The 23,784-nt window shown below is 46.1% G+C and overlaps 1 protein-coding gene and 1 long non-coding RNA gene across 8 annotated transcripts; one reads left to right on the forward strand and one right to left on the reverse strand.

The window, feature by feature from the left end:
- Positions 1 to 290: 290 nt before the first annotated feature.
- On the reverse strand, positions 291 to 23,784 carry LOC126994170 (uncharacterized). 2 transcript variants are annotated; one of them, XM_050853421.1, is made up of 7 exons: positions 23,238 to 23,784; positions 22,490 to 22,653; positions 21,243 to 21,470; positions 15,116 to 15,246; positions 3,151 to 3,278; positions 2,071 to 2,237; positions 291 to 379 (listed from the first exon to the last, which is right to left on the reverse strand). In XM_050853421.1, exons 3-5 carry the CDS (start codon positions 21,415 to 21,417, stop codon positions 3,168 to 3,170), a joined length of 417 nt encoding a protein of 138 aa, XP_050709378.1. In that variant the 5' UTR covers positions 21,418 to 21,470; positions 22,490 to 22,653; positions 23,238 to 23,784; the 3' UTR covers positions 291 to 379; positions 2,071 to 2,237; positions 3,151 to 3,167. The 2 variants fall into 2 exon arrangements, with proteins under 2 accessions (XP_050709378.1, XP_050709379.1); XM_050853422.1 differs by lacking the exons at positions 291 to 379; positions 2,071 to 2,237 and having other exon boundaries at positions 3,203 to 3,278; positions 15,079 to 15,246; positions 23,238 to 23,779.
- LOC126994171 (uncharacterized) lies at positions 3,205 to 6,193 on the forward strand. 6 transcript variants are annotated; one of them, XR_007748860.1, is made up of 5 exons: positions 3,205 to 3,299; positions 3,383 to 3,475; positions 5,008 to 5,408; positions 5,568 to 5,737; positions 5,818 to 6,193. It is a non-coding gene; the product is annotated as an uncharacterized LOC126994171 (long non-coding RNA). The 6 variants fall into 6 exon arrangements; XR_007748859.1 differs by having other exon boundaries at positions 3,285 to 3,475; positions 5,485 to 5,654; XR_007748857.1 differs by having other exon boundaries at positions 3,285 to 3,475.

Raw genomic sequence — 23,784 nt, forward strand, 5'->3', positions numbered from 1 at the left:
TTGGGTGTGTGTGTGGATGGCCATGGGTGGTGCGATGCCAGGATGGTGTGGATGACAGGGAAGATAGGGGCAGTAAGGTGTGCTTGGGTGTGTGTGTGGATGGCCATGGGTGGTGTGGTGCCAGGGTGGTGTGGATGACAGGGAAGATAGGGGCAGTAAGGTGTGCATGGGTGTGTGTGGATGTGCCAGTGAATGGTAAGGGAAGGAAAGGCAGGAGTGTGCTGGCACGCACCATGGAGTCCCCAACTAGGCGTGTCTCGAACTCATCCTCCATGGTGTCTGCCAGCACCTGGAACCTATTGAAGGTAGTGGGGGTCAGTAAATCCTTGGTTGCCTGCTTCAGTTTGGCTCCATTCCTTACAGGTTGGAACCCGACATCCTGTGAAGCAGGAAGAGAAGCGTTAAGTGGGGCAGGCTGGAAGTTGTCCTGTGGGGCAGGCTGGGAGTTAGCCTGTGAAGCAGGCTGGGGGTTAGCCTGTGAGGCAGGCTGGGGGCAGGCTGGGGGTTAGCCTGTGAGGCAGGCTGGGGGTTAGCCTGTGAGGCAGGCTGGGGGTTAGCCTGTGAGGCAGGCTGGCAGTTGTCCTGTGGGGCAGGCTGGGAGTTAGCCTGTGAAGCAGGCTGGGGGTTAGCCTGTGAGGCAGGCTGGGGTTAGCCTGTAAGGCAAGCTGGGGTTAGCCTGTGAGGCAGGCTGGGGTTAGCCTGTGAGGCAGGCTGGGAGTTAGCCTGTGAGGCAGGCTGGGAGTCAACCTGTGAGGCAGGTAACACGTCCTCCCGTGAAGCAGGAGGGTCGTCTGGAGAGGGCACAGTCTCGGTGGAGGGCCTCTCCACCATCGATGGTGGAGTCACTGCCACATTACTTAAAACAAATTCAGTCACAGCCTTCTGAAGTTGTAATCTTTGAACGCAGAGGCGGCAAGTTCTACTCAGCTGGAAGTACTGAGCTGCAAATTGTCCGGGACAGACGTCACACTTACGGAGGTTCGAAGGCATTGTTAGAAATTTAAGCGAGTTAACAGTTAGGGCAAATATTAAAAGCGCTTTCGAAATAACTTAAAGTGTGACCATAAATTGAATTGGATAAAAATTGTGCATGGAAATTAGATACTGATGTGTTAGATGCCTCCAACACTGGGAGTTCGCTCCCACTGGGTCTTGAAAATGCCTCAAAGACCAATCGCTTGTCCTGAGCCTCAGTCACGAGAGAGACTTTCACAACCCGGCACTTTTCAGCAATTGTCCTTGAAGTTTTGTCCCATAGAATGGGGCCGGTGTAGTCACACAGAGCAGAGCTGGCAAAGAAAGAAAAGGAATCAGCAATTCGTTCCCACTTTCCGAAACGTCTAACCCAACTCTGCGACCCTTTCGAGGCCTGGCCGGTGGCACCTGTCACCAGGTGTTCTCCACCAACTCTAGAGAGTATCAGACGCCCTTCCTGAGAGACAAAAAGCTGAAATATTCCTTGAGTATAAGAAAAACCCTCAGAAACTCCACCTAGAAGCCGGGAGGTACAATCTCAAATGACCCACGGAAGACATCTCTTTCAGGAGAAAACAAGAACCAGCTGTTATGCAGAATAGGGATGGGAGTACCGTCGATAGAAGGGAGGGACGGGGAGCTCACACCGACAACTGGTTCCCAGGGAGGCTTTTTAGTGAAGAGGTCGCCACACTCCTCTACACCGCAAGCCTAAATAATTAGGCACGGTCCAGCTGACTAGGACCCTGGAACTCCAGCCATTGTCTCATAAAGAGATCCTCTGCCTGCAATCCAATCCACCACTGCTGCTGCCCAGAGGCTTCACCGTGACACTGGCACGGGAGACAGATCAGGTATTACACCTTGTCCAAGGGTGACCTGAGACTATGCAGGGCAGGGACGTCTAGTTCCTTGAGGTGAAAACACTTCACCCGCATACCCGGACCTTGAGGGACTGACTGACTGGTTCTTGTTGGTATAAGGACAGGGAGATCAGGGATGAGGGAGGGACAAAAGACAGGGGAACTGAATCCCGCAACATCCCTGACCCACACTTACTACACCACCAAAACAACGAGGGGAGTAAAGCCAAACCTTGAGGTATGCCTGGAGCACATTGATGGCCTTGTTAACCTTGGTGTGGAGTGTTTGGTGGGCCAACTCGTGGTAGAGGTGGATGGCCAAGGTGGAAAGGGCCAGCGATCTTGTCCGCCACCACCGTCACACTTTCCACTATTCAGCAGCATGTTGACCAAGTGATCCTGTGAATGCAGGTGAAAAAGGTGAATAGAGTCATGCTGTCCAGCTGTGTAATGCAAGAGTTAGCCTGCATCTTTGACCAAGTAATTATGAGTGAGGGTGAAAAATAGGAACAGAATCATGCTGTCCAGCTTTGTAATGCAAGAGTTAGCCTGCATCTTCACTCCCTGGCAGCAAGTTGACCAAGTAATTATGAGTGAGGGTGAAAAATAGGAACAGAATCATGCTGTCCAGCTTTGTAATGCAAGAGTTAGCCTGCATCTTCACTCCCTGGCAGCATGTTGACCAAGTAATTATGAGTGAGGGTGAAAAATAGGAACAGAATCATGCTGTCCAGCTTTGTAACGCAAGAGTTAGCCTGCATCTTCACTCCCTGGCAGCAAGTTGACCAAGTAATCATATGTGAGGATAAAAAGGGGGAGTAGAGTCAAGCTGCCCAACTTTGTAATGCAAGAGTTAGCTGCATCTTCATTCCCTGGCATCACATTGAAGAAGTTATCATGTGAGAGTAGAATCATGCTGTCCACCTTAATAAACACATGTAGGTGCCTCCCTCTGTTTCCTGTGTAGGGGAGGTGCAGGCAATCAGGAGTACACAGCAGGAGGGGCTGCAAACACACACAATGCCTCTGTCCCTTCCCACCATGACATTACAGTAGTTTAAGGGACACACAGAGGAGGCTGAATCAAAACTATACCAGACATTATTATTATTATTATTATTATTATTATTATTATTATTATAGATCAATAAAAGGGGCATCAAGGGAAGTAAAACTGGTATAGACACAATCAAAGTCCCCATAATGAGCAGACACGAATATGAAAAAAATAAAATAGTTCTCAAAGACACTCAAGTGAAGAGGATAAGAAGAAAGGGACAGAAACAAACACTAACACCTCTACTCTCCTCACCTTCACGTCAGAGCAGTTCATGAGGGTGAGGTCGGGGCTGAGGGCTGCAGCATGGGCAGGGGCGGGGAGAGTGACCACAGCGGCAGCAGGGACCCAGGCAGACCCAAGGCTTCCATCTTAGGTGATTGCTGAGAAGGGGAGGAAGGAAGGTGCTGGAAAGTGTTATGAGGGGGAGTGCTGCCAGCCTCAACAGCACTAAAGGGTGTGGCTGCTGAGAAGGGGAGGAAGGAAGGTGCTGGGAGGTGTTATGAGGGGGAGTGCTGCCAGCCTCAACAGCACTAAAGGGTGTGGCTGCTGAGAAGGGAAGGAAGGAAGGTGCTGGGAGGTGTTATGAGGGGGAGTGCTGCCAGCCTCAACAGCACTAAAGGGTGTGGCTGCTGAGAAGGAGGAAGGTGCTGGGAGGTGTTATGAGGGGGAGTGCTGCCAGGCTCAACAGCACTAAAGGGTGTGGCTGCTGAGAAGGGAAGGAAGGAAGGTGCAGGGAAGTGTTATGAGGGGGAGTGCTGCCAGCCTCAACATCACTAAAGGGTGGCTGCTGAGAAGGGAAGGAAGGAAGGTGCTGGGAGGTGTTATGAGGGGGAGTGCTGCCAGCCTCAACAGCACTAAAGGGTGTGGCTGCTGAGAAGGGTAGGAAGGAAGGTGCTGGAAAGTGTTATGAGGGGGAGTGCTGCCAGCCTCAACAGCACTAAAGGGTGTGGCTGCTGAGAAGAGGAGGAAGGAAGGTGCTGGAAAGTGTTATGAGGGGGAGTGCTGCCAGCCTCAACAGCACTAAAGGGTGGCTGCTGAGAAGGGAAGGAAGGAAGGTGCTGGGAGGTGTTATGAGGGGAGTGCTGCCAGCCTCAACAGCACTAAAGGGTGTGGCTGCTGAGAAGGGAAGGAAGGAAGGTGCTGGGAGGTGTTATGAGGGGGAGCTGCCAGCCTCAACAGCACTAAAGGGTGTGGCTGCTGAGAAGGGAAGGACGGAAGGTGCTGGGAGGTGTTATGAGGGGAGTGCTGCCAGCCTCAACAGCACTAAAGGGTGTGGCTGCTGAGAAGGGAAGGAAGGAAGGTGCAGGGAGGTGTTATGAGGGGGAGTGCTGCCAGCCTCAACAGCACTAAAGGGTGTGGCTGCTGAGAAGTGGAGGAAGGAAGGTGCAGGAGGTGTTATGAGGGGAGTGCTGCCAGCCTCAACAGCACTAAAGGGTGTGGCTGCTGAGAAGGGAAGGAATGAATGTGCTGGGAACTGTTATGAGGGGGGAGTTGCCAGCCTCATCAGCACTAAAGGGTGTGGCTGCTGAGAAGGGAAGGAAGGAAGGTGCTGGGAGGTGTTATGAGGGGAGTGCTGCCAGCCTCAACAGCACTAAAGGGTGTGGCTGCTGAGAAGGGAAGGAAGGAAGGTGCTGGGAGGTGTTATGAGGGGAGTGCTGCCAGCCTCAACAGCACTAAAGGGTGTGGCTGCTGAGAAGGGAAGGAAGGAAGGTGCTGGAGGTGTTATGAGGGGAGTGCTGCCAGCCTCAACAGCACTAAAGGGTGTGGCTGCTGAGAAGGGAAGGAAGGAAGGTGCTGGGAGGTGTTATGAGGGGAGTGCCAGCCTCAACAGCACTAAAGGGTGTGGCTGCTGAGAAGGGAAGGAAGGAAGGTGCTGGGAGGTGTTATGAGGGGAGGCTGCCAGCCTCAACAGCACTAAAGGGTGTGGCTGCTGAGAAGGGAAGGAAGGAAGGAGGGGAGTGCTGCCAGCCTCAACAGCACTAAAGGGTGTGGCTGCTGAGAAGGGAAGGAAGGAAGGTGCTGGGAGGTGTTATGAGGGGGAGTGCTGCCAGCCTCAACAGCACTAAAGGGTGTGGCTGCTGAGAAGGGAAGGAAGGAAGGTGCAGGGAGGTGTTATGAGGGGGAGTGCTGCCAGCCTCAACAGCACTAAAGGGTGTGGCTGCTGAGAAGGGGAGGAAGGAAGGTGCTGGGAGGTGTTATGAGGGGGAGTGCTGCCAGCCTCAACAGCACTAAAGGGTGTGGCTGCTGAGAAGGGAAGGAAGGAAGGTGCTGGGAGGTGTTATGAGGGGGAGTGCTGCCAGCCTCAACAGCACTAAAGGGTGTGGCTGCTGAGAAGGGAAGGAAGGAAGGTGCTGGGAGGTGTTATGAGGGGGAGTGCTGCCAGCCTCAACAGCACTAAAGGGTGTGGCTGCTGAGAAGGGAAGGAAGGAAGGTGCTGGGAGGTGTTATGAGGGGGAGTGCTGCCAGCCTCAACAGCACTAAAGGGTGTGGCTGCTGAGAAGGGAAGGAAGGTGCTGGGAGGTGTTAGGAGGGGAGTGCTGCCAGCCTCAACAGCACTAAAGGGTGGCTGCCGAGAAGGGAAGGAAGGAAGGTGCAGGGAGGTGTTATGAGGGGGAGTGCTGCCAGCCTCAACATCACTAAAGGGTGTGGCTGCTGAGAAGGGAAGGAAGGAAGGTGCTGGGAGGTGTTATGAGGGGGAGTGCTGCCAGCCTCAACAGCACTAAAGGGTGTGGCTGCTGAGAAGGGAAGGAAGGAAGGTGCTGGGAGGTGTTATGAGGGGGAGTGCTGCCAGCCTCAACAGCACTAAAGGGTGTGGCTGCTGAGAAGGGGAGGAAGGAAGGTGCTGGGAGGTGTTATGAGGAGTGCTGCCAGCCTCAACAGCACTAAAGGGTGTGGCTGCTGAGAAGGGAAGGAAGGAAGGTGCTGGGAGGTGTTATGAGGAGTGCTAACATAAGAAGAACATAAGAACACAGGGAGACTGCAAGAGGCCGAGTGGCCTACACAGGGCAGCTCCAGAATCCCCCCACTACTCACGATGGGTGAGGAGGTGTAGTTTCAGGAGTTACAGGTAGAGGCTTGATCCTCGTCTACCTTCGGTACGGGCGTACGCTCCAGTACCCTGTCACCTTACTGCACCCACACCTCACTGCCACCTGTCATCCTCGTCCATGTAGCTATCCAGTCTACTCTTAAAACAAGCTATCGTCCCTGCACTAACTATGTGATTGCTGAGTCTATTCCATTCCCCCACCACCCTATTACTAAACCAATGCTTGATAATTCATTCATTCATTCATTTAATCGACGCCTGCTCCTAGGAGCTCCCACCAGGGATGGCCACGGCAGAAGAGCTTCCATCTTCCTCTATCCAGACACTCCTCCTTGCCTGCTCAAAGTGTCTCAAGGATCTTTCCCCCCTCTCCCTAATGTACTCTTGCACCCTATCCCTCCATTTCACTGGAGGTTGTCCTCAAGCATTCCCTCCTTCTATCTCGCTCACATACACCCTTCTGGTCATCTTACTCTCCTCCATTCACTCCATGTGGCCAAACCACTTTAAAGTCTGTCGCTTCACTCCTTCCACCACTCCACACTTCTTCCCTTCACCCCTGTGACACATTCCAAAATGCTCGTACACACTTTCATTACTCATTCCATCCATTCTACTCACACCACAAGCACTCCTCAAATAACTCATTTCCACTGCCTGCACTCTAGACCTCTGACTTTCATTCCAGGCCCACGTTTCACTTACATATGTGAGGGTTGGTACTATTATTGTATTTCTCAAATCCCTCTATACCTCCATGCTCACACTTCTGCCATTCATGATTCGTCCCAAAGACCCTACCACCCTTCTTCCTTGCAATGCCCTTTCTCTTGTCTCTCCTCCGTACCACCATGCTTGCACATAACTGATCAAGATACTTAAACTCATTGACATACTCCATTTCTTAAACATTCAAAATATTTTGCATTCTTTTTCACATTCAATTCCCACTCTAAGGGCATACAAAATCTACAACCTCACTTCTACTTTGCTCACAAACCATCATTTTACTTTTGTTGACATTTTCAGCTTTTTCCTGTTACAGACACTGTCAAAAACACTGACCAAATTTTGTAGGCCAGTCTCACTTTCTGCAATGAGCATCGTGTCATCAGCAAACAGTACTGAATTCAGTACCCACTTCCCTCCCTCATCGAACAGTCTTACTCCAACTTCTCCAACTTTGCCCTTCATTTCTCTAATGACACCATCCATATAAATATTGAATAACCATGGTGACACCCTTGTCTTAGGCCCACTTTTATCTCAAAATGTTCACTTGTTTCTCCAGTAATTTTGACACATGCAGATGCATCCTCATAGAAAGACTTCATTGCACTAAGCAGTTTTCCTCCCACACCATAAATCTTTAAAACATCCCACAATGCAATCCAATCGACTCTGTCATAAGCTTTTTCCAAATCCATGAAGGCAGCGTATAGTTTCTTTCCTTTTGCTATTATTTTTTCTAGTACCATCCTGAAGGCAAATATCTGATCCACACATCCCCTTCCCTTCCTGAAGCCTCCTTGTTCTTCACTGATTTTCTCTTCTGTAAGTCTTTGCACCCTCTCTATTATGACTTTTCCATATACCTTTCCGGGTATACTCAGGAGACTTATACCTCTATAGCTCCCACATTCCCCTCTCCTGCCCTTCCCCTTGTAAACTGGGACAATGATGGCTTTCGTCCAGTCTGCTGGCACCCCCCCCCCCCCCTCCCATGCTACTTCACATATCTTGACCATCCATTTCACGACTTCATCTCCTCCACACTTCAACATTTCTGCTGTGATTCCATCAATTCCTGCTGCCTTTCCATTTTATAATCTTTTTATTGCCTGATTTACTTGTTCATATGTTATAGTTCTTTCTTTATATACTCCTCCTCTGCCTCTACTCAAAACTGCTGCTGTTACAGCTGCTGGACGTCCATCCTCAAAATTCATTAAGTTTTTGAAATATTCTCTCCATCTCTCTTTCACAGCTTCCCCGTCTTTCAACATCTTTCCATTCTCATCCATAACTTCATTTATTTTATTTGAGGAGATATTTTCTGCATTTCTTTCGTTTTTTACTTCTTTCCAACATGATTTCCTGTTCCCTTTATATTTTTCACTTAGTCTTTTTCCAGTCTTCATCAACTCTCTTCTTACTTTCTTTTATTGCTTGTTTTAATTTCATTTTGCATTCTCTATATTTCTTTTTCCTTTCCCTTTTTACTTGTTTAGCCACATTTCTTTCTTGAGTTTTCTTAAAAAGTTCCCTTTTCTCCTTTACTATCCTCCTTATCTCTTTTCTCCACCAGGAATTTCCTTTTCTTTTTCCATCTCTCACCACTTTCATCCCTAACACTTTTTTGTTGTATTTACCGTTATTTCTTAAAATGTTCCAAAACCTTTTTCAATATTTGTATTATCTTTTACACTTTCCCATTTTTCACTTAAGGCCTCTGCCATCTCATGGTTATACTCATCTTTTATTTATTTTTCCTGTAACTTTTCTATCTTCAATATTTCATTTTTTACTTCACCTTTCTTTTCAAACACCCACTTTTCTTTCAGCTTTAACTTTGCCAGCACTGCACGATGGTCAGATCCATTGAACATTCCTCTTACTACCTTTGTGTCACAAATTTATTTTTTAAGCCTTTCATCTACTGCCACATAATCAATCAATCCTTTTTGCTCATTATCTTCTCCCCTCCTCCATGTGTATCGGTGGATATTCTCGTGCTGAAAGAAGGTGTTCGCTAGGAACATTCCACTCTCAGCACAGACATCCACCAGGCACTCTCCATTATCCCCCATTTTCCCACCACATCCATCACACATTCATCACCCACTTTAGCATTCATATCTCCCATCATAAAAAGTTTCCTTTCTTTCTCAAACTCTTCAAACATGCATTCACTTCCTCCCAAAAGCTTCCCTTTCTCTCAGTCTTCTCCTTTCACCCACACAATTCCTGATCCTTCCAACCATAATCAGTCACACCATTCCACACTCTTTCAGACATCACAATAGCACATCCTTCCTTACTCCTGCCTCCATACTTCTCATCTATCACCGTCCATACAACACCCCCAGGCACACCCTCCCACGTACACTCTCTACCATCACTCACACCAGTTCCTCGAATATGTGTTTCACTCCATCCCAACACATCCACTCTAACATTTAAAAAAATTTCAATCATCACTCTCCTCTTTTCCTCACCACCTAAAGTCCTAAACCATTCACATTAATAGACACCAGTCTCATACATTCCTTTCTCTTCTGCCGCCCTCTGGCCATCGCTCCTGCCTCTAAAAACTAGATAAAAGTATGCTTGCTAATTTCCCTCCTAAATCTATACTTTTCTAATTTAAATCCATTACTGCGAGTTCTATCCTGCTGGCTAATTCTCAGTAATTTACTTATATCGCCTTTGTTGTAACCCTTGACCCATTTGAATACTTCTATCAGATCTCCCCGCACTCTTCATCTTTCTAGAGAATGTAAGTTTAGATGTTTCAGCCTATCTTGATATGAGAGGTTCCTCAGTCCCTGAATCATCTTGGTCATCCTCCTCTGAACTGATTCTAGCAAGTTGATGTCCATTCTGTAGTGTGGGCACCAAACTGGACAGCATAATCTAAGTGTGGCCTAACTAACGCTAAATAGAGTCTGAGAATGACCTCTGCACTTTTGTTGGTTACCGTCCTGTTAATAAAACCCAATACCCTGTTAGCCCTATTCCTCGCACTAATACATTGCTTCCTTAGTTTTAGGTCAGAGATCACCAACACTCCCAGATCCCTTTCACACTTAGACCTGCCTATCGCTGTGGAGTCTGAACTATACCCGTGTAATGGGTTTTGTGTTCCTACACTTAGTACGCTACACTTGGTGATATTAAAACTCATCTGCCATTTCTCTGACCAAGCTGACAGTTTGTTAAGGTCCTCCTGCAGTGCTCTAACATCCTCCCTTGTCCTAATAGTGCGACCTATTTTGTGTCATCTGCAAATTTACCTATGTCACTAGTTATCCCATTGTCTATGTCATTGAAATAGACAATGAATAAAAGCAGGCCTAAAACTGAACCTTGATGAACCCCACTGGTAACATTACCCCATTCGGATTTTTTACCGTTAATGGTGGAAGAGGGAGTGCCAGGATGGGTTTGAGGAAGGGCTAAGGGACATGATTTTAGGATGGGTTCAAGGACAGGGTGCTAGGATGTGTTGAAGGACAGGATGGTAGGATGTGTTTTAGGATGTGTTGAAGGACAGGGTGCTAGGATGTGTTTTAGGATGTGTTGAAGGACAGGATGGTAGGATGTGTTTTAGGATGGGTTCAAGGACAGGATGGTAGGATGTGTTTTAGGACGTGCTTTAGGATGGGTTCAAGGACAGGGTGCTAGGATGTGTTTTGTTAGGAATTAGGTCAGTTAACCAGGGGATTAGACAAATTAACGATTTCCTTTATGGAACTAGTCTCGGGCCAAGAGTTCAAGCCAACTAAGAGTATCGTCTGAGCTCAAATAAGCCTTGGATGGTACTTACATACTTCGCTCATCGGCTCCCAGACCGAGACAGTATCATCGTATTCACTGCCTGAAGACTAAACACATTTACCATGAAAGGAATAACAATAGTTCAGTGTTTCCTTTCATGAAATAATAAATAATTGCCCTTGCGGCAAGGATAATTCAAAATACCCCTTCTGACCTACATGGTTGGCTTTCGGCCCACAACATCACCTGCTCTCAAGCTAACAACACCTCAGCGCTTTCGCCCCATATTAACTCGCGGCAGTGCTGATTTAAACTTAGTCTCGAGGACAACAGTACTCCTCCAGAACTTACTTCAAGAGACCACTTCTTTTGAAACCCTTCGAAAGATAAGTGCCTCCTACAGTGATTACAACTAGGTATTACTATCAGGCCTGTTAGGATTATCGTTGTAACGCTGGGAGGTGCTTGGAGGGGAAAGCCAGGCACCCTGCTGTATTAGTGGTAAGTGGTTTGTGTGTCATTTTGTGGAGTTGTCTTGGTGTGGTTCATGTGTCTTGCGAGAAACATAAACGTTGGGTACGGTAAAGTCACTGTATCACAACAGTTTTAGGATGGGTTCAAGGACAGGGTGCTAGGATGTGTTTTAGGATGGGTTCAAGGACAGGGTGCTAGGATGTGTTTTAGGATGGGTTCAAGGACAGGGTGCTAGGATGTGTTTTAGGATGGGTTCAAGGACAGGGTGCTAGGATGTGTTTTAGGATGTGTTCAAGGGCAGAGTGCTAGGATGGGTTTTAGGATGGGTTCAAAGACAGGGTGCTAGGATGATTTTTAGGATTTTTTTTTTTTTTACAGCTAAGGAGACAGTTCAAGGGCACAAAGAAAAAAAAAAAAGCCCTCTACTCACTGCTCCTGAATAGAGGTCAAGGGAGTGTCCAAAAAGAGAGGTCAATTTCAGGAGGAGAGGTGTCCTGATACCCTCCTCTTGAAAGAGTTCAAGTCGTAGGCAGGAGGAAATACAGATGAAGGAAGATTGTTCCAGAGTTTACCAGCGCGAGGGATGAAAGAGTGAAGGAGCTGGTTGATTCTTGCATAAGGGGTTTGGACAGTATAGGGATGAGCATGAGTAGAAAGTCGTGTGCAGCGGGGTTCAAGGACATGCAGTTAGCAAGTTCAGAAGAGCAGTCAGCATGAAAATGTCGATAGAAGATAGAAAGAGAGGCAACATGGCGGCGGAATTTGAGAGGTAGAAGACTATCAGTATGAGGAGGTGAGTTGATGAGATGAAGAGCCTTTGACTCCACTCTGTCAAGAAGACCTGTGTGAGTGGACCCCCCCCACACAAGATGCATACTCCATACGAGGGCGGACCAGGCCCCTGTATATGGACAGCAACTGTGCGGGGAAGAAGAAATGGCGGAGACGGTACAGAACGCCCAGCCTCGAGGAAGCTGAATTAGTAAGAGATGAGATATGAAGTTTCCAGTTGAGATTTTGAGTTAAGGATAGACCAGGGATGTTTAGTGTTGAAGAAGGTGATAGCTGAGTGTTGTCAAAGAATAGGGGATAGTTGTTTGGAAGATTGTGTTGAGTGGAGAAACTGTGTTTTTGAGGCGTTGAAGGACACCAGGTTCCTCTTGCCCTAAGCGTTCTGTTGCCTCCAGCCTTGAATCGTTAAGTTCCTGTGGAGTGGGTCTTCTATTAAAAGAAGTTGAGTAATGCAGAGTGGAGTCATCGGCATAAGAATGGATAGGACAGTTCGTTTTGGAAAGGAGATCATCAATGAAGAACGGAAAGAGAGTGGGAGATAGGACAGAGCCCTGCGGGACACCACTGTTAATAGATTTAGGGTGCAACCTTATACTGACGGCCTCTTGTGGTGCCAAGAGGTGGACTGACAAACATATCCTCGGGGGCAATAGCACAAAAACCGTGAAATATTTGCCAATACTTTACCATGTCATGTCGTAGCAGCCGACCATGGACAGAGTACAAGTCCAAAGCCTTCAGTCTCTGGGAATAACTTAGATACTGGCGATCAGATAGAAGGTTAGAAGTGGAAAGGTGCTTTTGAATCTTCCGGTTAAGGATTGATTCAAAAGCTTTAGATAGACAAGAAAGTAAAGCTATAGGGCGGTAGTTTGAAGGATTGGAACGGTCACCCTTCTGAGGCACAGGCTGTACAAAGGCATACTTCCAGCAGGAAGGAAAGGTAGATGTTGATAGGCAGAGACGAAAGAGTTTGACCAGGCAGGGTGTCAACACGGAAGCACAGTTTTTAAGGACAATAGGAGGCACTCCATCAGGTCCATAAGCCTTCTGAGAGTTGAGGCCAGAGAGGGCATAGAAAACATCATTTGGAAGAATTTTAATAGCAGGCATAAAGGAGTCAGAGGGGGGATGAGTAGGAGGAATATACCCAGAATCGTCCAGGGTGGAGTTCTTACAGAAAGTTTGAGCGAAGACTTCAGCCTTAGAGACAGATGAGACGGCAGTGCTGCCGTCAGGGTTAAGGAGAGGAGGAAGAGGAAGAAGTGAAACTGGAGGAGATATTTTTGGCTAGATGCCAGAAATCACGGGAAGAATTAGAAGAAGCAAGATGTTGACATTTTCTATTGATAAAAGAAGTTCTGGTAAGTCGGAGAATAGATTTGGCACGATTCTGGGCTGAAATGTAAAGGTCAAAGTTAGCGGGTGTTCGAAGGCTCTGGAACCTTTTGTGAGCTGCCTCTCTATCTTTTATAGCACGAGAACAAGCGTGATTAAACCAAGGCTTTTTAGCGTGAGGAGTAGAGAAAGAACGTGGAATGTATGCCTCCATTCCAGAGACAATCACCTCTGTGATGCGCTGAGGACACACAGAGGGGTCTCTATCCTGGAAGCAGTAATCATTCCACGGGAAATCGGAAAAGTACATCCTCAGGTCGTCCCACCGAGCTGAAGCAAAATGCCAGAAGCATTGCCTCTTCGGTGGGTCCAGAGGATGTACAGGAGCGATAGGACAGGATACAGAAATAAGGAGGAGGAGCCCAACGGAGAGAACAGTTTGACAGAGTATGCAGAAGGATTAGAGGTAAGGAAGAGGTCTTCTTAGTGTAGAATGTTAGGCCTGTCTCCAAGATGGTCAGGAATACGAGTAGGGTGCTGAACCAACTGCTCTAGGTCATTGAGGAGAGCAAAGTTGTAGGCTTGTTCACCTGGCTGGTCAGTGAAAGAGGATGAAAGCCAAAGCTGGTGGTGAACATTGAAATCTCCCAAGATGGAGATTTCAGCGAAGGGAGAGTGGGTCAAGATGTGCTCCACTTTTGAGTTCAAATAGTCAAAGAATTTTACATAGTTAGTAGAGTTAGGTGAGAGATAAACAGCACAGATGTATTTAGTAATAGAATGACAATGAAGTCTTAGCCAGATGGTAGAAAATTCGGGAGTGAAGGTCGTGGGCATGAGAGCAAGTGATGTCGTTGCGCACGTTGGCACAACATCCAGCTTTGAATTGAAATTTAGGATAGAGATAGTAGGAGGGAGCAGAGTAGAGATAACTGTCAGTAGCCTCAGAAACCTGTGTTTCGGTGAGGAAGAGAAGGTGAGGTTTAAAGGAGGAGAAATGGTGTTCCAAAGAATGAAAATTAGAACGAAGACTGCGAATGTTGCAGAAATTGATAAGGAGGAGGTTTTTAGGAGTTATCAGGACGCCTCTCAAGTTGGCAGCCAGAAGGGGAGTCCTCCCTGGGGGAATTTATGGTATCCCCCCCCCAGGCGGGGACTCCCGAGGCTCTGTAATTTTTCGCCATTTTAAATTTTGAATTTTGGGAAAGGTGTGTGTGTTGTGTGAATGTTGTGTGGTGTAAAAAGAGAGAGGAACTGTCTTTAGAGAGCATGCTGAACTGCTCTCTGGTGTTGATGAGACAAAAGGGAAAGGATGGGTTCAAGGACAGGGTGCTAGGATGTGTTTTAGGATGGGTTCAAGGACAGGGTGCTAGGATGTGTTTTAGGATGGGTTCAAGGACAGGGTGCTAGGATGTGTTTTAGGATGGGTTCAAGGACAGGGTGCTAGGATGGGTTCAAGGACAGGGTGCTAGGATGTGTTTTAGGATGGGTTCAAGGACAGGGTGCTAGGATGTGTTTTAGGATGGGTTCAAGGACAGGGTGCTAGGATGTGTTTTAGGATGGGTTCAAGGACAGGGTGCTAGGATGTGTTTTAGGATGGGATGAAGGACAGGATGGTAGGTAGGATGTCTCTTTGGGCAATCCTGCATCAGCTGACAACTTCCCACCTCAGTAAATTCAGGTTATAAAATTAAGATTCTTCAGAGCAATGGAATTTGTACTGACAGACTGTTACTGAATCACTACCAGCACTCTGGCACTTGTTACTTTTATGAATTTCCTGCATTTCAGAATTTGGACAACTATATTTCAGCTTACAAAATCCCCGTTAGCAAAAATAAATTTTACTGGGATTTTTCAGACCAATTCAGACTCCTGGACTTCCACGACACCAACAGCAACACTCAGGCACTCACATCCCTTACAAATCCCTGCACATCAGAATCCGGACGCCTAGATTTCAGTGTAATTTCCTCCTTAGTAAACTGAGGTAAACGTAGTGATTTCTAAGACCAATTCAGACTAACCGACTTCACTATCTGGGAGGCAACACTCAGCACTAACATCCAGGCCGGAGCGCTTGGTGAAGCCCCTCCTGACGAGTCGCCGTTCACCGACGCGCTCCAGCGGCAGACTGCTGAGGCCGAGGGCGTACACATGGCGGGCCAACACACAGGTCAGAGTGTGGAGGGTTTCTGCAGGGAGGATAAAAGTGGCAGTTATGTTGGGCTGTTGGAGAGCTGCATCTTCACCAGCTACCTTCCTCTAACACTTCTGAGCTTTTATTTAATTCTTTATCATCAATGAACTCATCCCCTGAGCCTAGAGAGAGGCATGAAAACAGCCTTCATTAAAAGCAGGCCAGCAATGCTGCATATCTAAATGATTCTTTACCTATCCAAGGGCAGACAAAGTACATCAATCAGTGACATAACAAAAGCACTGCATAAGGAGGAGTAGGAGCACTTTCTCCAGCACCCTCAGCCTGTTATCTCTTTGGCAGGAAGAGAGGCAACGTGAGGCCTGGCTCCTTACCGCCCACTCCTTGATAAGCTCATCCCTGTGGGTGAGGGAGGGCAGGGTGGTCCCAGAGCTCACCAGATATGCACACGTTAAGGTTGGCCTTAATCCACGGCACGCGGAGGGTCTGAAAGGTGCGCGCCACAGACTTACACATCATGCTGGACTTTTCATGTGAGGAGTTCTAGATCAGATAATCGTTTTAGGCTTGGTTACACATGATGTCGGACTTTCAACATGAGAAATTCAACCTAAGATAATCCTAGTGACTGGCAGAGCAAAAAATGTATATTGGTTACACACACACACACACACACACACACACACACACACACACACACAAGTTAAGCAGTGACATCAGTAATAATCACCATCATTAGAGTACTCCAGTTCCCTTGGAGAGGATAGAGTTAAACCACAAACACTTGCAGCACATTCTGAGGGTGGCAAGACACTGTGAGGAATATTACCAACAGTCATGTAACACAAAGGGGGCAGCTATGTCTTTGGCCAGTCCATAATTATACTTGTCACAAACACTTGCAGTATATTCTGAGGGTGGCAAGACACTGTAAGGAATATTACCAACAGTCATGTAACACAAAGGGGGCAACTATGTCTTTGGCCAAGCCATAATTATACTTGTCACAAACACTTGCAGTATATTCTGAGGGTGGCAAAACAGTGACGGCCTGCCTGCATGCTTGCTGACAGCTAGTCACCACTGCTAACAAGGAGCATGTTTAAGGTGCGTCTCTTCACTCACCCGCTGACTGCACCCCATACGGTCAACTTGGGTAAGCCTCCATGTAGCTGCCCTTCCCATTCTAAGAGTTACATGAGTCGTGAGTTATGTGAGCGTCCCCGTGGCCATACAATACTTATGGTTGTGACTTTACTATATATATTCTCCATTTTTTGTATTCTATTATTTTCTATCAATATTAACCGGGCAAATAAGTTTACTCTCATTATTTAATGGTCTATTTTTTTTTTATTTACAGCACAGAGAGCAACTCAAGGGCAACAAAAAGATGTAAAAAAAAAAAAAAATAACTGTTCCGCTCATACAGCAATAAGTCTAGAGTGGCCAATAGAGAGGTCAATTTCGGGTGGAGAAGTGTCTTGATACTCTCTTCTTGAAAGAAGTCAAGTCATAGGCAGGAGGAAATACAGACGAAGGAAGGCTGTTCCAGAGTTTACCAGTGAAGGGGATGAAAGAATGGAGATACTGGTTAACTCTTGCATAAAGGGTTTGGACAGTATAGGGACGAGCTTGAGTAGAAAGTCGTGTGCAGCGTGGCTGTGGGAGGGGGGGAGGCATGCAGTTAGCAAGTTTCGAAGAGCAGTCAGCATGAAAATTTCGATAGAAGATAGAAAGAGTTGAAACATGGCGGCGGAATTTAAGAGGTAAAAGACTATCAACAAGAGGAGGAGAGCTGATGAGACGTAGAGCCTTAGCCTCCACTCTGTCCAGAAGAGCTGTGTGAGTGGAGCCCCCCCACACGTGAGATGCATACTCCATACGAGGGCGGACAAGACTCTTATATATGGAAAGCATCTGTGCGGGGAAGAAGAACTGGCGGAGACTGTACAGAACGCCCAACCTTGAGGAAGCTGATTTAGTGAGAGAGATGTGAAGTTTCGAGTTGAGATTTTTAGTTAAGGATAGACCGAGGATATTTAGTGTTGAAGAAGGTGACAGCTGAGTGTTATTGATGAATATGGGAGAGGTGTTTGGAAGATTGTGTCGAGTTGATAGGCGGAGAAATTGAGTTTTTGAGGCATTGAAGGACACAAGGTTCCTTTATCCCAATCAGAAATGATAGCAAGGTCTGAGGTTAAGCGTTCTGCAGCCTCCAGCCTGGAGTCATGTAATTCCTGTTGAGAGGGTCTTCTGTTGAAAGAAGTTGAATAATGCAGAGTTGAGCCATCAGCGTATGAGTGGACAGGACAGTTTGTTATGGAAAGATCATTGATGAATAACAGGAACAGAGTGGGTGATAGGACAGAGCCCTGTGGAACACCACTGTTGATAGTTCTAGTAAGTAATGGCACCAGTCCTCTCTGCCAAGGATTAATTCTAGTTTTCCTGAAGGAGTCTCATTATGACACCCACCTCATGGCTGCCAGTTCTGTTCCACTCATCCATCATGCACTGGTAGTGAGGGCCGGCCACTGCAGGCACTCAAACATAATGAATGACCTTGATCAAGCCTATCGTTATGCTGTCCAGCTTTCTAATGCAGTGGGGTGTTGGGGGGTAGAGGAGAAGGAGTAGCTAGAATAATTTTCCAGGGTTGGTGATTTTTTTTTTAAATCAAAGAAATCAAAAAATCATTGATTTTTTTTTTTTTAATTTTCAGATTTTTTTATTATTATTATTTTTTTTTTATAAATATATATCCTGCTGAGTGATTTGAAAGTCTCCATAGGTTACTTTAAGTTTAAGTTTAGGGCCTGTAAGTCTGAGCACAGTCAAGGATCCAGATACATACTTGTTCAATACTTGTTTGTAGTTGGTACAGGAGCAGGTTTAGGACAGATAGAGTTGCCTGAAGTTGTCATTTTCATGACAGAATATTATATTATTACCACAGAGAAGAATATCTACTTCTGTTACTGTTTGGTTGCTAACCTTGGTTATTATTATGATACATTGCCTGCCAAGTTAGTAAAGACTAAAGGAGGAGGATTTTGGGGGGAGCATCAATGTGTCAAAAACTGGTCCTGTCATTTCATCAAATCAGCAAAAAACTAAATCCATCAAATTTTCCAATGTTTCCATTTTGTCAAAAACAGCTTTTTACCCTTATCCCATCAGTGTAGCAACAAGTTCATATCATTTCAATGCATCAAAAATGAGAAGGCATCAATATATCAATAAATCCAGATGTTATCAAAGCATCAAATTGTTAAAAGTCATCTGAGCATAAAAAAAATCAAAGTTATCAAAGCATCAAAAGTCTAGTCCATGATGACACTATGGGGTATTACGACTTTGACAATGGTACACCATCACAACTACCTGACAATGGTACACCATCACAACTACCTGACAATGGTACACCATCACAACTACCTGACAATGGTACACCATCACAACTACCTGACAATGGTACACCATCACAACTACCATTAATGCAAATGTTTCTACATCAACGAGTAAAGTGGTGTGACACAGTATGATCGAGACTAACTTGGGAACCAAATTCTCGAACTAACAAGTGATACTCTGTTCGGGGTCACGAGGCAATATCAATGAAAGCCTCAGTCATACCCTTGACAGATCAGAACGGGGTCTGTACCTTGTAGCACCAGGAGCACTTCAGCCTGAGGAATTAACAGAAATGTAAAGTGCCATCTATCAATAAGATGCCGGCCAACTACTCCATTATCCGGGGTAAGATCCACCATGGAAATGGACAGTATATTCATATGCAGTTTATCTCAGCTGTGGGCCACACGATGGACAGGCACCTTTAGTTTCTAGAGGCGGCCCACACTCGAGACAGATACGATTCAGATGATGCTGATGAAGCTGCTGTTGACTAAGAAAATCAACCTTCTCAGCAACAGAATCATTGTCCCTGCGCTGTGTGTCTGGCACCCCTAGAGAGAACGATCTGCTTCAGGCCTTGCAATAATGCACAGGTCTGTGTAGGCTGCAACAGCGTCACAGAAACCATGAGGTATCCATGTCCTATCTGCAGGGGCCAGGTGCAGGAGTGATTAGAAATATTCACTCAGCAAGATATGAAATACTGCTGCTTCATTTCTAGTTTTGAACGCTGCTGATTAATTGCAACCCCCAGTCTTCAGAGGGAAGAATGACACTCTCAATTTTATGGTTCTTAGGTTATTTATTGTAAAAAAAAGTCACTTGAAATAAAGACTGATATTGATATGTATCTTGTTGTGCTGCCTCGCGCTTCATCTGCTGGACCTGAACATAATGTGTCGATGTTTTGCTAAGATCTGAAGATGTTTTTGACATTTTGGAAATATATGAAGTTTTGGATGCATTGATTTGATTTTATCCATTTTTGATGCTTTGAAGCCATCTAGTGTTTTTGATGATTTGATAACATCCAGGCAGTGTAAGCTTTTTTATAACTTGATAAGATACAGCTTTTTGGATGCTGTGAAAAGATAGTCTTTTTGGCGTTTTGATAGGCCTGACACCCTTGGAATAGTTTTGATGCTTAGAAGGCGCCCGATTTTTTACCAAGTAAAAAACATATGGCAAGTTGGCAACATTAGAGCAAGAGGATATAACAATGTAGGATTATTTATTTATTTTTTTTTTTTTTTTGGGGGGGGGGTATATACCTCGAAGAGAATAAATGAATCAATACATATGAATAGGTTGTTTTACTTTACCATCTTTGGAGCACATCATTTAACTTATGGAAGACTTTTAGTTAAAAAAAAAAAAAAATCATGATTTTTTAGTAAAAAAAATCAATGATTTAATCATTTGATTAAATCAATTTGATTTAATCATTGCCAACTCTGTAATTTTCCACTATATTTTTATACTTTTTTATCATGGTAAAAATGCATTTAAATATGCCTTTTGTCCTTGTTAAGCTTGGTGCTGGCTGACTGATTGATAATGGAGAGTAGTAAAACAGGAGGAGGAGGGGGAAGAGGAGGAGGAGGAGGAATACATAGGAAGAACAGACACTAGAAGACCTATCGGTCTATGGCGAGGGTGTCAGTTTACTACCGCTACTACTAGTAATCTACGTGTGGTAGAACAGGACAGAAAAGATGAAGGCTCCTTCCCACCCACCTCTCCCTCCGGCAACGTGCAGGAAATAGTTAGAAGAGAACACCATGTACCTTTAAGGAAGAAAGGGACATGGAAATTTTACAGTAAAGAGAGAAATAAGAGGAAATTACTACCCTTAACTTACACTACTGGTAACCTAAGCTGTGGGGGAAAATGACTTCATTACATAAGAACATAAGAACATAGAAACACAGGCAGACTTGAAGAGGCCAAGTGGCCTACACAGGACAGCCCCAGAATCCCCCCTAATACTCACGATGGGTGAGGTGGAGGCTTGATCCTCGTTTTACCGGCGGTACTAGGCACGCACCAGTAACCTGTCACCTTACTGCACCCACACCACTCCATCTGTCATGCGGACATTAACTGTTACTTTACTCTTTTGTTAACTTACGCTACTTGCAATCTAGGTTGTGGGAGAGAATAATATGGATTTAGGTTGAGGTCTTGCTGCAATCTGTCTGAAAACATGCGAAGAAGGGTCAGTATAATCTTATATCCCTGAAGTACTTATCCAATGAAGACTTGAAGCTATTGATACTCTGTGCGCTAACTACTGACGGTGGGAGTCTATTCCAGTGATCGACGACTCTATTATTGAAAAAACTTTTGCGCACCAATGTGTTACATCAGTTTCGCTTCAACTTCATACCGTTGCTGCGTGTTATTGTGTTGGTGTCTCTCTGAAATAGACTATCTAAAGGAGGAGGAGGAGGAGAAAGGGAATAAAAAGCATTGGTGTGTTCCTATATCCTAACAAATGCTGGCAGCAGGGTGGGTGAACATAAATTACTGGAGTCTGAGGCAGAGTTGCATTGCCAGGTGACATGAAGGCAAGGGTGGGTGAGGCATGGGGCACTTTACTGCACTCACCATCCAAGGACTGCAGGCTGGAGGGCATACTTGGCACATCCTTGTAGTGGGGCAGCAGGAGGAACCAGTGGGAGGTGTAGGGGTGGAGGCCGACCACCTGGCAGGACATCTTGGCAGGGCTCAGCGTGTGGCCTATGAACCTTGAGTTGGAGCAGCGTTGGAACACTCTCCTCATCGTCCTCTGTCCCTGTGGTGGTGCTGGCCTGGCTCTTCCTCTGGGCTGAGTCTCTGAAATGGGAAAGCAGCATTCATCAAGGCATTACTATAGGAGACAATGCACGTACAGAGGAAAGAGTGCAGTCGCTACAAGCTTCTTTCAACAGCAAGGGAGGCAGCTTAATGGACAAAAATCACATTAGCAGCGACAAAAAAGCCTGCTGGACGCTGCTCTCACCAAGGAAAAGAGAATGAGCACACACCAATGTTTCAGGGCCAACATTTAGGACAGAATGGTTTTGAAGGACTGGCTCACTTCAAACACCCTCCCCCTCTTCCTCTTCCTACATCTCTTTCTCTTCCTATCCCCTGCTCCTCCTTCTCTTCCTGCCCCCTCCTACTTCTTCTCCTTCTCTTTCTCTCTCTATCTCCTCCTCCAACTCCTTACCTAATATATATGCTTTGAAGAGGAAGAAAAGGAGGAAGAGAAGGGGATAGGAAGAAAAGAGGAGGAGGGGAAAGGAAGAGAAAGAGGAGGGAAAGGAAAAGGAGAAGGGGAGACAGGAAGAGAAAGAGAAGAGAGAGAGGAGGAGGAGGGAAAAGGAATAGTGAATGCATCAACATAAAAGCCTGCTGGACGCTGCTCTGACAACGGTAAGAAGAATGAGAGGCTGGAAGATAGGCTGGCTGTTAATTTCCTCGTTTTTCAATATTTTCCAGAGTTTTATCATCTATTTTTGTTTTTTTACAGTTGAGCACAGTTGTTCATGGGCCAAATATTTGTATACATTTTTATTCTTCATTGTTCATTTCAGCTAAATCATTCGTATTCATAATCTACACAGATGGATTGCAATGTGTGTGTGTGTGTGTGTGTGTGTGTGTGTGTGTGTGTGTGGGAGGATACCCAGAGACACACAGTGGCGGTCCCTTGCAGACTCCTAATGTTCTTATGACTAGAAGTATTTACAGGGACAGAAGGAATTTACTTCAGGGCACACAGGGACAGGATGAGAACACACAATGATATACAAGGACAAGGAAAATGGACATATGCACAAAATAGGATACGTTTAAAACATGTCCCTTACTTGGTTGGCGGTCATGCACGCCCACAGCCCTTAGTGCATGGCGGGCGGTGACGTGCAGGCTGTAGGCGTGGTCCACCCTGGCGGCTCCCTCCTCCACGCCGCTCGATGAGTTGCTGCCACCACCCACGGCTGCTCCCTCGCCAGACGGTAAATGTCATCGCCAACTGCAGACGTAATTTCATGCAGTATATACGTACATAAATTCTTGGGCTATATTATGTCATATGTTATATAAAGATTTCATGAGATATAATGTCATGTATTATTTGAACATTTAAACTTAAAAGCCTGCAAGATGTCAGTCAGTCTACACATCAGCAAATATTGTGGCCCAGTTGTGGCGTGGGTTGTGAGAGGAACACCAAGTAATTGACCACAACTTTGCAGAGGTTTGAATGTACTATTTATAGTAAACATATAGTGGTAAAACAAATGGTTTAGTTTAGTTTGATTTCCAAGAGCTGAAGCAAAAAGTGTTACAAGCCAACTTGAGCTCCCCTTCCTCCTCCTTTTCCTTCTTATTACAGTTATTATTATGAGAGACAAATCAGGCAGAAAGGGAGGAAGGCTGACACTGTGAGCTTCCACTCCAGCAGCCCACACACACCGCAGACCACAAGAAGGAAAGCTAAAGCAATGAGAAAACTAGAAAGAAGCTGAGATACTGTAGAAGATCATACAAGTGGAGGGACAGAGAGACAAGGCAACAGATATCCCAAAATACACCTCTCCTCCTCCTCCCCCTTACATTCCTCCTGGCCTGGCACCGCCGCCTCCCCCGCTGTGCTGCCTGCCACCCGAGGTTCTCCTTGGCCCAGAATGACGGGCGTGGGCATGGCCGTGATGGGGCAGCTGATTTGATGCAATGCAGGGCCGCACGCCGCCCTCTGCCCTCTGCTACTCTGTGGGGAGGCCTGTGTTAGCATCCCTAGCATTGCTGTGATGCGTTACAGTTGGAAACTCTTCTGCCGTGGCCGTCCCCTGGTGGCAGCTCCTAGGAGCAGGCGTCTATGAAATGATGATGATGTTCCAGCACAATGATCCTCACCAATCTGGCTTTTGTCTGAAGTCTTGTTCCTTTATTTGAGACCTATCAAGCAGACAGTACAAGTGAATGTTACAATTTTTGATGGGAAAGACAAGTGGAGTACCCCAGGGCAATGTTTTAGTCTCATTATTTGTGGTATATATTTATGATCTTACTGAATATAGTGCAGTTTTTGACTGGACAGATGTTATGAGTGGTGCAGCCCAGGGTAATGTTCTAGAGGCAGTATTACTTATGGTATCGTATA

Source organism: Eriocheir sinensis, unplaced genomic scaffold (genome assembly GCF_024679095.1).
Source record: "Eriocheir sinensis breed Jianghai 21 unplaced genomic scaffold, ASM2467909v1 Scaffold736, whole genome shotgun sequence".
Lineage (NCBI taxonomy): Eukaryota > Metazoa > Arthropoda > Malacostraca > Decapoda > Varunidae > Eriocheir > Eriocheir sinensis.